We start from the raw sequence: 13,033 nt of genomic DNA, 5'->3' as shown, positions 1-13,033 counted from the left end.
TTCAACGCAAACAAGTAACCCTGAAAGCCAATAGCCTACAACGTATCGATTTACACTGACAACTATATTTTACTGACAACAATATTTTACTGGTGTATTACTCATAAATCTACTCAAAATATCCCTAATATATCCACGTCAAGTACCAAGTATACTTCTTCAGTGAGCATTAAGGATCCTAGAGTGTTTAGGTAAACATTGTTCTGTCAGAGATGGAGGGGCGGGAGGTCACCAGGGCCTGGGTGATGACAGCTCAGGTCAGGGGGCGGGCTCTGGCGGGGTCTCCCCGTTTGGCTTCCAGGGGCCTGAGGATGTGGGGACTTGAGGTGAAAGACTGAGTGCTGAGAGTGAAGAATGTGTCCTGCTCTCCCGAGAGGCTGGGGGGCCAAACATAGAACCGGTCACTCTCTTCCTCTGACAACGAGAGAGAGAGAGAGAGAGAGAGAGAGAGAGGAGGGGGGGGGGAGAGGGAGAGAGAGAGAGGAGGGGGGGAGGGGGAGAGAGAGAGAGAGAGGAGGGGGAGGGAGAGAGAGAGAGAGAGGAGGGGGAGGGAGAGAGAGAGGAGGGGGGAGAGGGGGAGAGAGAGAGAGGAGGGGGAGAGAGGAGAGGAGAGGGAGAGAGAGAGAGAGAGAGGGGGGGGAGAGAGAGGGAGAGAGGAGGGGGGGAGGGGGAGAGAGAGAGAGAGAGAGAGAGGGGGGGGGGAGAGAGAGGGAGAGAGGAGGGGGAGAGGGGGAGAGAGAGAGAGAGAGAGAGAGAGGGGGGGGGAGAGAGAGGGAGAGAGGAGGGGGGGAGGGGGAGAGAGAGAGAGAGAGAGAGAGAGAGAGAGGGGGGGAGAGAGAGAGGGAGAGAGGAGGGGGAAGAGAGAGAGGGGGAGGGGGAGAGAGAGAGAGAGAGGAGGGGGGGAGGGGGAGAGAGAGAGAGAGAGAGAGAGAGAGAGGGGGGGGGGGAGAGAGAGGGAGAGAGGAGGGGGAAGAGAGAGGAGGGGAGGGGGAGAGAGAGAGAGGAGGGGGGAGGAAGACAGGGAGAGAGAGGAGAGGGGAGGGAGGGAGAGAGGGAGCGAGAGAGAGGAGAGGAGTGTGGGGGGGGGGGGGGTTGGGACACACACGCACAATGATAATATAGGCCTACAGTAAGCCTGCAATATTTGTATAATACACCCTACATGCCCTGTATCTAAACAGCTTATATGAGCATAGTAAACCATGGCCTTGATAACTGACTTGCCTCCAAACTCCCTTCATGATGTTTGGCGGGGCGGAGCTCAGCAGCGATGGCTCCACCCCTTTATGCAAATCCATCTCGAGTGAGTGGAGCTCGGAGCGGCGCGAGCGCTCAGTGAATGGGGGGGCGGGGTTGGCTCGTGGAGGGGTGTGTGTGTGTGTGTGTGTGTGTGTGTGTGTGTGTGTGTGTGTGTGTGTGTGTGTTTATATTTGCTCGGGAGGACGCATCGATAGTTTGTGGATGTGACCGCGCCACCATGTCCTGGGAGATGGGTGCTGTTTGAAAGAGCCTATTAGGATAAGGACACTGCTGAAGAGAGAGATGGGTGGCCAGATGACGCGCAATGCCTTGTACGGTAAGGAAATAGAGACAATAATGTAGGTTATCTGTCTTCTCTATATCTGCAGCGGGTTTTCACGGCTCTATCGTGTCGTTTTCATCTAATTGCAATGCTCTTTCCAGTGCATATTGAAACCGTGCAGTCAACTGATGTCAATTGAATGGTTTGTCGTGCGAAATAACGCTAATTGCGTGGGAATTAGGACTAGAGCCCCAAGAGCATGTCACAGAATCACCATCCAGTTAATTATGTACATTTATTGTATTGCACATTGCTTTGATCTTTGAGTCAACATAGGCTTCATCAACACTGACATTTAGCGCCATATGCTTGTCACGGATATGTCAGGGAATAGCGTGTTCTTTGAAAAGAAGATCTATCTGTAGGATCATCCGTCATCCGATCAAAGCCTTTTGCACAAGTCGTCCTAAATCCGTGTTTTTTTCCCAACCGTGTCCTCCCGTGCGTGGAAGTTGCGGGATGTCCCTCCGGGACGCCGTACGTGTCCGTTCTGCTGGATCCCCCTCGTGTTTATTAATAACCTGGATGAGTGCAGCTGTGCTGTTACCCTGCCAACCCAATCAATAAATCAATTAGAGCATAAAGGCTACGGAAGTCGATATGGCTCATCTATCCACGGGATTGTAAAAGACTGAACATGTTGTTCATTGTGGTCCTACTCTTATCATGCGCGTTTGTGAGACTAAGCCATGATTTAGACTCTGAATCAAACATGAGAACATTATTCTACACGTATTCGCCCAAATAACCGTGCGTTCATTCACTTTGATCCAGTATTTTAATCCGCGGCGTGGAGGTGCGTGCGCACCTGCCGCGCGGAACGCCGCGCGCGGCAGAGCGCTGACACCAAATCCCGCGAGACCGCCGCTCTGACCACCTGATGCGCTTCTAATTAAAGCCCATAGATTAATCCAATTATGTGAATAGGGACAGACAGTGACAGGTTGGCTGAGCGGCTGCGTTAGTAGCCCGGCTCTGTCGCCGGGATCAAGGTCGCACAAAGCCGCAGCGACAGGGAAGATATCCGGGCTTTCCCAGGTTGGGTGTCGTGAGCTGAAGTCATTTTCTCTCCATATTTCGATCCCAATTCAAGGGTCTTCTTGAGGTCAAAAATCACATTTTACAGAGTTTCTCTGTGGAAGACGCACCAGCTGCGGGTCATTCTGACCAGTTAATAGATACAACATTCATCATTCATTTTAACACTAATACGGCTCATTAATGCTGAAATACTCATTTTGTTTATGATGAATACAACATTGATGAAATATCATACAAAGTGTCCCTCAAGACTGTAACTGCATGACAGTACATCAGATTAGAGGGACAAGCTGGTGTTGTGTTTGTAGATCAGTTCGTTCATCTCCAGAGAGAGAGAGAGAGAGAGAGAGAGAACATAGTTCTTTATGGTGAATGAATAAGACTCGTTCTTTAAACTGTGGGTCTATTGAGGCGAATGGATGGGACTGCATCTGTGGCTTATATTGAATCTTCATACAGTCACAGGAGAGCAATACATGTTGTTAGAGAGCCTGGAAAAAGATGGAGAAAGACTGTTTCATGAATGTTTTATTTAATAGTGACAAGTGGATGCCAGAGAGAGAGACAGAGAGAGAGAGAGAGGCAGAGAGAGAGAGAGACAGACAACCAGAGAGAGAGAGAGAGACAGAAAACTAGAGATGCAGAGAGAGAGAAGCAGAGAGAGAGAGAGGCAGAGAGACAGAGAGAGACAGAAAACCAGAGAGAGGCAGAGAGAGAGAGAGAGAGAGAGAGAAGCAGAGAGAGACAGAAACCAGAGAGAGAGAGAGAGAAGCAGAGAGAGACCCCTTCTGTGTTGTGTCATGCCCAGTTGCCATGGTGTGGCAGGAACATATGTCTGAGGGTCAAGTGGCATTTCTGTGTGCCAGCGTTTCCCTACAGAGTCATCCCGTCTTAACCTGTCACACGCACACACACACACACAAATCCTCACACACACACATACACACACACACAAAAGCACGCACACACACACACACACACATCCTCACATGCGCACACTCATTCACTCGCTCCGCATGAAAGTACACATGTGCGTTACACAAGCGCCCAACGTGATCGTCCCTGTGAGATTTGACAGTACATCCAAGGCGCTACACACACGCCAGCCAGGATAACACGCTTCTGACCCAGAACACACACACACGCCAGCCAGGATAACACGCTTCCCACACGCCAGCCAGGATAACACGCTTCCCACCCAGAACACACACACTGCATACGATCACAATCCAACACCGCCACGCGTGAGAACACACCGCCATCGAGGGAACGACGGAGGACGACGCTACACACACACACACACACCTGGGTCCACCGCCATGATTGCTTATTGATCAGCCTCCTGCGGTCCCTTTCTCTGACGGAGGGACAAGGGGAGAGATTTAGCGGGGGGGAGGAGGGAGGAGAGGAGGAGGGAGAGGGGAGGAGAGGAGGAGGCAGAGGAGAGGAGTACGGTGGAAGTCATGACGGCTCAACCTTCGTTAGGCCCGGCCCGTGACTCACCTTGCTTGGCTGGCCTCGTTAGAACAGTCAGCTGACGTCTGAATTATTCAACAGACGGTGTCTGAGTCTAACCCGGGCTAGGACACCGGAGAAGCTTTTTCTTTCTTCTTTCTCGCTGACACATTTTTAACCAACGTGGGAAAATGCAGAAGCTGTTGAAATTTAGGGAAGTCCCCCATCAAGCTTTTGTTGTTGATCTTTTTCTTTTATTTGGTCAGGGAACCCCTCCCCCCCTTCCTCCTCCTCCCATGATGCATTGCACACAACCAAGGCCTATCTATCAACTGGAAATCAATGGTGTCGTTATGGTTGCCTCGCATGCACCCCCCATGGTGACCATAATAATGCGCTAGCACGGTTAGCTTAGCATGCGGTCATAGTTACAGTTGGCCTCTCAGCTGTGGTAATCTCTAACTCGCTAAAGCAGTCAGGTGGTGTTGGGTTGAACTCATTTGATCCGTCTCACAGCGTCAACGCAGGTCATCTGTCACGTTTACACTAGCAGGTATATCTTAGCAGTAAGACGGTCAGAACATGATCAGTGAATGATATAGAGGGTCTTCTACAGCAGGCGATGGACGTTGAAATAGGCTAGTCTTGGTCTCAGAGGGCCAGTAGAAATGGGAGGTGACATTCGGTGTGTGTGTGTGTGTGTGTTTGTATACAGAACCCACATCTGTGTGTGTGTGTGTGTTTGCTCTTTCAAAATCCTCCCAGTTTGTGTGTGTGTGTGTGTGGCGTGTACGTTAACGCGCATGTGTGTGTCCCAGATCTGTGGCTTGCGTCCCCAGGGATGAGTATTAATCCAGGGCTCTTTGTGTGGAAGCAGGGGCCTCTGGGATAGCTGGTCCACCAGGTGGGCCCCGGGACAGAACAGCGGTCTGTCGCTCTCCCGGGGGGGGTGGGCGGGGTGGGGAGGGGGGGGGGGCAGGGCTTGGCCTTAGTGATAGTTGCCCGGCGCCCTCTGTTGCCGTCCAAGCGTTCTATAACCGTTGCCGCGGCGACGTCGGCAAGCTGCGCCCGCCCATGTGTTGTTTTTTTTATGGCGCCACGACGCGCGCCGTGCCAGACTTTATTTACTTACAAAGACGCCGTGACACCCTACACCTGTTCAAAGCTGAAGCCGCTCCTACGTTTACCACCAGGACAATGGGACTCTAACAAGAACCGCTCTCAGAATAGCCGTCTCACCGAAACTCTCACCAGGAAGTCGATCGGCCCAACGTCTCGAACCTCAACAAATATTTGCATATGTGTCTCTCAACTGACGCGGCCGTATTTGCATGATTTTCCCCGGCAGCCTGGCTGTGTGTGTCTTTATCCTCCTGGCTCTTCTTCCTGGATGAACCGGCTCATCGTTTAGTTTACAGTTGACACAAAGACTGTTGGTGGGGGCGTGACGAGGGTCGGTTGTCAGGGACGCCGTGCGTGGGGCGGGGCATCGGGGTTGTCGTTGCTCTGTTGTCATGAGCAGAGTAGAATAGAAGCTCCCCAGCCCAGAAGACACTGCAGGACGAGCCATGTTTACCCATAGTGCACCCTTGACCTGTCAGAGAACGGTCCGGCGACCGCACACGCGCACACGCGCATTCACACACATACACACACACACACACACACTGTACATGCATACACATACATCCACTCACACCCCCACACACACACACACCCCCCACACACACACACACACACACACACACGCTCATGTCATACTGACAGTCAGTAATGAGCATGGTTCTGTGTGGGCAGCAGTGGACATGTTCTACTGGACCCTGGCTTGTGGAACAGAGAACACAGACGGTTCCTCCAGAACCCCCCGACTTAAGGCTGTTATTCATAGAACGCGTCCATTTCCTTTATCAAACAATCGTTAAAGAACTCTAAAACCGTAAGATTCATTTAGGTTTTTGGTACTCGCCAATATGAGGGAATGAATCATATCTGGGCTCAAAACGAAGGGTTGATCCTCATCATTTGGGGAGGTTCCACACTGGCACGGAGAACGTTAGCAGAACACTTAGAGCAGTCGGGTTCCTCCACGTCCACATCCTCGTTCTATCACAGGCCACACGGAACAGATTAGCCATGTACTGTCAGTGTCATGTCAGTGTCATGTCAGTGTCATGTCATAGTCTATTACTAACTCACTACTATTACTATTACTAACATAATAAAACGTTTGGAGCAAATGGGATGATGAAAAACGGATCTTTCAGAAGGGGAGGAAGAAGAGTCGAGGGGATCGGCCGCAGAAATCCCCCAGAGAGAACGCGCTCGTCCAGATACAGACTGATAGTGTCCACTCTCTCCTGGTCCAGAGTCTCTCTCTCCTGGTCCAGAGTCTCTCTCTCTCCTGGTCCAGAGTCTCTCTCTCCAGAGTCTCTCTCTCCTGGTCCAGAGTCTCTCTCTCCTGGTCCAGAGTCTCTCTCTCCAGAGTCTCTCTCTCCTGGTCCAGAGTCTCTCTCTCCTGGTCCAGAGTCTCTCTCTCCTGGTCCAGAGTCTCTCTCTCCTGGTCCAGAGTCTCTCTCTCCTGGTCCAGAGTCTCTCTCTCCTGGTCCAGAGTCTCTCTCTCTCCAGAGTCTCTCTCTCCTGGTCCAGAGTCTCTCTCTCCTGGTCCAGAGTCTCTCTCTCCTTGTCCAGAGTCTCTCTCTCCATAGTCTCTCTCTCCTGGTCCAGAGTCTCTCTCTCTCCAGAGTCTCTCTCCTGGTCCAGAGTCTCTCTCTCCTGGTCCATAGTCTCTCTCTCCATAGTCTCTCTCTCCTGGTCCAGAGTCTCTCTCTCTCCAGAGTCTCTCTCTCCTGGTCCAGAGTCTCTCTCTCTCTCCAGAGTCTCTCTCTCCTGGTCCAGAGTCTCTCTCTCTCCAGAGTCTCTCTCTCTCCTGGTCCAGAGTCTCTCTCTCTCCTGGTCCAGAGTCTCTCTCTCTCCTGGTCCAGAGTCTCTCTCTCCAGAGTCTCTCTCTCCCGGTCCAGAGTCTCTCTCTCCAGAGTCTCTCTCTCCAGAGTCTCTCTCTCCCGGTCCAGAGTCTCTCTCTCCAGAGTCTCTCTCTCCTGGTCTCTCTGGCCGTGGGACTGGTCAGTCTCAGGGGACCAGACCAGGAAAGGCGCCAAAGATGTTTTTTTTCGTGAATATCGACGGATATTGAGTTTTTTTGCTCTAGAAGCAGCGCGATACCGCATGAGAAAACAGACGTCCAATCAGCTGAGACTAGAGGACATCCAGCAGGCCTGCTTTGCTTTGCAAATGGACCCCGTGGGGGGGCGGGGGGGGGGCACAAAACATCCTGTCACATCCTGGCAACCAAACAGCATCCGTGGTCATGGAGCTCTGCAGCTTCGATCGGCCCTCAGATCCAGATCGGCCCTCAGATCCTGCCCCCCCCACGCTGGGCTCCTCAGATCCTGCCCCCCCCACGCTGGGCTCCTCAGATCCAGATCTGCCCTCAGATCCTGCCCCCTCCACGCTGGGCTCCTCAGGAGCCTGAATTCACACTCAACCTTCCCGCTGTAGCAGCTGTGTCTGCTCATGTCTCTCTATCTCTCTTTGTCTCCCCCTCTTCCTCAGTATCTCCCCCTCTCTCCCCCTTTCTCTCTCTCTCCACCCCCCTCCCAGAAGTGCATTCAGTGCAATCTGCTCTGACCATGTGTGACTCATTCAATGGCTTCTCTCCTGTGGCCACGCTTAAGACAAAAGACATGACCACCTAGGGGGCCTGAACACTTGTTTTATAGGCAAACTATAAAACACATGACTAAATGAACGCAGGGGTGTGTGTGTGTGTGTGTGTGTGTGTGTGTGTGTGTATCTATTGATACACAGCGAGCAGCTGTCTTGAACACTGTCCACAGCTTATCGGTGGTCCTCAGAATGTAATTCGCTGCCATAATCTTTGTTTTGGCTCCAGTATCAATGGAAGGTTATCAGTGGGGCCAGGAGACCTAGTGAAGCATGTTGCAGGGACAGTTTAGGGACCGTGTCTAAACGGGTTGGGAAAATGAGACAGAATATGACGATAAGGGACCGTAACTAACAACAGAAATAGGACCGTTAACGTTGTTTAATTTACATAGAAAAAAAATGCAAATGTTCCTGGCAACCAGTTATACAGGCGAGCACAAAACCGTCTTGATTAGAGAGAGAGAGAGAGGGAGGGAAAGAGAGAGAAAGAGAGAGAGAGAGAGAGAGAGAGAGAGAGAGAGAGAGAGAGAGAGACAGAGAGAGAGAGAGAGAGAGCTCTGGTTTAGTGAGTTTTAGTGAAGTTCCCATCACCACCTGCTCCAAGCATCTTTGATAAACACATCCATTCTCTCTGCATCTCATTAGTAAACACAGCCAATAACTGCACTGATGCTTGACACATATGCAAATCTGTGTAGCTCATCGTTAGTTATAAACCATCTGTTTGTGTGCACTATAGGTGGTACGTGACTTGCTGTTACTCTTACATTTTACAATTACATTTGTCATTTAGCAATTACATTTGTCATTTAGCAGACACTTTTGTCCAAAGGGATTTCAAGTCATGGATTATAGTCAACTGTCCATGTTCTGGATGAACTAATCAATCAATCAATCAATCAATCAAAGCTTTATTTGTATAGCGCATTTCATACCCAGAGGCAACACAATGCGCTTATAACTAACTAATAGTAATGTCAAACACAGGTTGGTTAACGATGCCATGACCTGTGACCTGGGTCATCTGCGCCCACACAGACGTACAACAGGTCAGAGACGGCGCCAATCACCCAATCAGACGACTGGGATGGATTTCCTGGTCCTCAAAGCCAGTTTGGGTTTCCATGGGGACATGTGATTTCCTGCTTGGTCATTGTGGGTGGTTTAATAGCCGCGCATGGACAATGGATTTCTCGCTGGAAGGTCCAGTGACTAATTCAGCCACAGACGTTCGCCGGGAGCCAAATCAGATTAGATCTGGCGAGAAGCGTCGCAAGTCTGAACGGAAGAGACTCCGTCTCACCTGGTATAGATAAATGAACTTTCAGTCGGTCGTTAAGACACACCCCAATGACACTTTGCGGGACGAAAAAAAAAGTGCATAAGACTGCTTGATACTCCAATTTGACATCTGACTCCTCTACCCCCCCCCTCGTCTACCCCCCCCCCCCCCCACAGATTCCCTGGGGGGCCAGTTCCCGGCCGCCGCCCACCGATGCCATCGCAAGCCCAAGCGCTGCCTGCCCATCCAGTGTGGTGGCGTGGGCGGTGGCGTGGGGGCGGGCGGCCGCCTGACCATCAGTCCCCTGCTGTTCCACCCCAACGCCAAGGGCGCCCAGATCGTCATGGACCCGTCCCAGCGGACGGTGAAGAGGCAGGCCAGCTTCTGCAACGCCATCACCTTCAGCAACCGGCCCGTCGCCCTCTACGAGCAGGTCCGGCTCAAGGTAAGCGTAGCGGAGGTGAACAGGGAGGTGCGTGTGGTGCCGTCGTGGAGGTGTGTGTGGAGGTGTGTGTGGTGCCGTCGTGGAGGTGTGTGTGGTGTCATCGTGGAGGTGTGTGGAGGTGTGTGCGGTGTCGTCGTGGAGGTGTGTGTGGTGCCGTCGTGGAGGTGTGTGGTGTCGTCGTGGAGGTGTGTGTGGTGTCGTCGTGGAGGTGTGTGTGGTGTCGTCGTGGAGGTGTGTGTGGTGTCGTCTTGGAGGTGTGTGTGTTGTCGTCGTGGAGGTGGTACCCACAGGATACCGACCTCTTTAAACACCTCTACTGTAAAAACGATAACATTTCAGTATACCCACTTCTTCAGTCAGAGTATACCCACTTCTTCAGTCAGAGTATACCCACTTCTTTAGTCAGAGTATACCCACTTCTTCAGTCAGAGTATACCCACTTCTTCAGTCAGAGTATACCCACTTCTTTAGTCAGAGTATACCCACTTCTTTAGTCAGAGTATACCCACTTCTTCAGTCAGAGTATACACACTTCTTCAGTCAGAGTATACCCACTTCTTTAGTCAGAGTATACCCACCTCTTCAGTCAGAGTATACCCACTTCTTCAGTCAGAGTATACCCACCTCTTCAGTCAGAGTATACCCACTTCTTCAGTCAGAGTATACCCACTTCTTCAGTCAGAGTATACCCACTTCTTCAGTCAGAGTATACCCACTTCTTCAGTCAGAGTATACCCACTTCTTCAGTCAGAGTATACCCACCTCTTCAGTCAGAGTATACCCACTTCTTTAATCAGAGTATACCCACTTCGTTAGTCAGAGTATACACACTTCTTCAGTCAGAGTATACCCACTTCTTCAGTCAGAGTATACCCACTTCTTTAGTCAGAGTATACCCACTTCTTCAGTCAGAGTATACCCACTTCTTCAGTCAGAGTATACCCACTTCGTTAGTCAGAGTATACACACTTCTTTAGTCAGAGTATACCCACTTCTTCAGTCAGAGTATATCCACTTGTTTACTTACCACTACACCCCTGGGTGTTTGATTCTGGATTCGTCGATGTCGTGGATCTGTTGACGTCAGTGGTGAGCGCACAGTTTCGCCCCCATGCACCCACCTCACACACACACACACACACACACACACAACCACACACACACACTCCCCCCTAATGAGATTGAACAGGTAAAGCTGTCTCTCTCTGTGGCGTCCCCCTCTCTCTCTCTCTGCGGGCCTAAGAAGGCTTAGCAGGTCTCCACACGCCCCAGTGAGCTGTCGACACAGTGAAAGCGCTGGGTAAACATGGCTGATTGAGTTGGACACGCTAACCTTCAGGGAACGTTACCCTACTGCTTCCTGCTCAGACAGGGGGGGGTGAGTGGCAGGTGCAATGCTAACATCATAGAATGGTGTGAAAAGCACCCAAACCCTGAATTAAGTCTTGTTTGTGTTATATTGGGCGCATCACCAAGGTAAGACGGTCTTAAAGCGAATAGCGAACTAATCTTCCAATATTCAGTTACAACAATGAAAACGGAAGAGAACGAATGTAACGACAGATCCAGTCCATCACTCCCGACAGTTACTAACAACACTGAACCACATGACAAACCGTCTCTCTTCTCTTCAAGGTGACAAAGAACAAGGTAGATGTTGATCACACAAGACTTTTGACAGACTGGTAATCCATAAACCACGGTTTCTCCCTCTCTGGGTCTCTGAGGTTGGAGTTTGAGTTTATTTAATTCACAATCACAGTTTACACTGAAAAAGATTGCAGAATTTACAGAAATGGCTAATATAGAAGGATGCACATTTTAAAAGACAACAAAAAACTGACGTTACACATTATCACAAAAAAATGATCATCCAGACATAAAACGCCATATCACATGTCCTCTAGGTGAGAAATATAGTGTATATCACATGTGAGAAGTCTAGTGTATATCACAGACCGTATCACATGTCCTCTAGGTGAGAAATATAGTGTATATCACAGACCATATCACATGTCCTCTAGGTGAGAAGTCTAGTGTATATCACATGTGAGAAGTCTAGTGTATATCACAGACCGTATCACATGTCCTCTAGGTGAGAAGTCTAGTGTATATCACAGGTGAGAAGTCTAGTGTATATCACAGACCGTATCACATGTCCTCTAGGTGAGAAGTCTAGTGTATATCACAGACCGTATCACATGTCCTCTAGGTGAGAAGTCTAGTGTATATCACAGACCATATCACATGTCCTCTAGGTGAGAAGTCTAGTGTATATCACAGACCATATCACATGTCCTCTAGGTGAGAAGACTAGTGTATATCACAGGTGAGAAGTCTAGTGTATATCACAGGTGAGAAGTCTAGTGTATATCACAGGTGAGAAGTCTAGTGTATATCACAGACCGTATCACATGTCCTCTAGGTGAGAAGTCTAGTGTATATCACCAACCATATCACATGTCCTCTAGGTGAGAAGTCTAGTGTATATCACAGGTGAGAAGTCTAGTGTATATCACAGGTGAGAAGTCTAGTGTATATCACAGGTGAGAAGTCTAGTGTATATCACAGACCATATCACATGTCCTCTAGGGGAGAAGTCTAGTGTATATCACAGGTGAGAAGTCTAGTGTATATCACAGACCATATCACATGTCCTCTAGGTGAGAAGTCTAGTGTATATCACCGACCATATCACATGTCCTCTAGGTGAGAAGTCTAGTGTATATCACAGACCATATCACATGTCCTCTAGGTGAGAAGACTAGTGTATATCACAGGTGAGAAGTCTAGTGTATATCACAGGTGAGAAGTCTAGTGTATATCACAGGTGAGAAGTCTAGTGTATATCACAGACCGTATCACATGTCCTCTAGGTGAGAAGTCTAGTGTATATCACCGACCATATCACATGTCCTCTAGGTGAGAAGTCTAGTGTATATCACAGGTGAGAAGTCTAGTGTATATCACAGGTGAGAAGTCTAGTGTATATCACAGGTGAGAAGTCTAGTGTATATCACAGACCGTATCACATGTCCTCTAGGTGAGAAGTCTAGTGTATATCACAGACCATATCACATGTCCTCTAGGTGAGAAGTCTAGTGTATATCACAGGTGAGAAGTCTAGTGTATATCACAGGTGAGAAGTCTAGTGTATATATCACAGACCGTATCACATGTCCCTCTCTCCTCCAGATCACTAAGAAGCAGTGCTGCTGGAGCGGAGCTCTTCGACTGGGCTTCACCTCCAAAGACCCGTCCAGAATCCTCCCGGACAGCCTGCCCAAGTACGCCTGTCCTGACCTGGTCTCCCAGGCCGGGTTCTGGGCCAAGGCGCTGCCCGAGGAGTTCGCCAACGAGGGGAACGTCCTGTCCTTCTGGGTGGACAAGAAGGGCCGCGTGTTCTACCGGATCAACGAGTCCAGCCCCATGCTGTTCTTCAGCGGGGTCAGGACCGCCGAGCCGCTCTGGGCGCTGATCGACGTCTACGGCTTGACGAGGGGCG

General features: G+C 50.2%; 1 protein-coding gene across 1 annotated transcript in view; it reads left to right on the top strand.

Moving 5' to 3' along the window:
- Positions 1-1,542: 1,542 nt before the first annotated feature.
- Positions 1,543-13,033, top strand: part of LOC311328533 (E3 ubiquitin-protein ligase NEURL1-like) — a gene marked incomplete at both ends in the record, with an annotated part of 11,533 nt that continues 42 nt past the window's right edge. Inside the window, 3 exons of the mRNA XM_084462489.1 lie at positions 1,543-1,576; positions 9,260-9,528; positions 12,724-13,033. The exon at positions 12,724-13,033 is cut by the window's right edge and continues 42 nt beyond it. Of these exons, the coding sequence (XP_084318615.1) occupies positions 1,543-1,576; positions 9,260-9,528; positions 12,724-13,033 (613 nt within the window). The remainder of the gene's footprint in view (positions 1,577-9,259; positions 9,529-12,723) is intronic.

Source organism: Borostomias antarcticus (genome assembly GCF_949987555.1).
Source record: "Borostomias antarcticus genome assembly, contig: scaffold_582, whole genome shotgun sequence".
Taxonomy (NCBI): domain Eukaryota; kingdom Metazoa; phylum Chordata; class Actinopteri; order Stomiiformes; family Stomiidae; genus Borostomias; species Borostomias antarcticus.
This window is presented reverse-complemented; position numbering and strand designations above follow the sequence as displayed.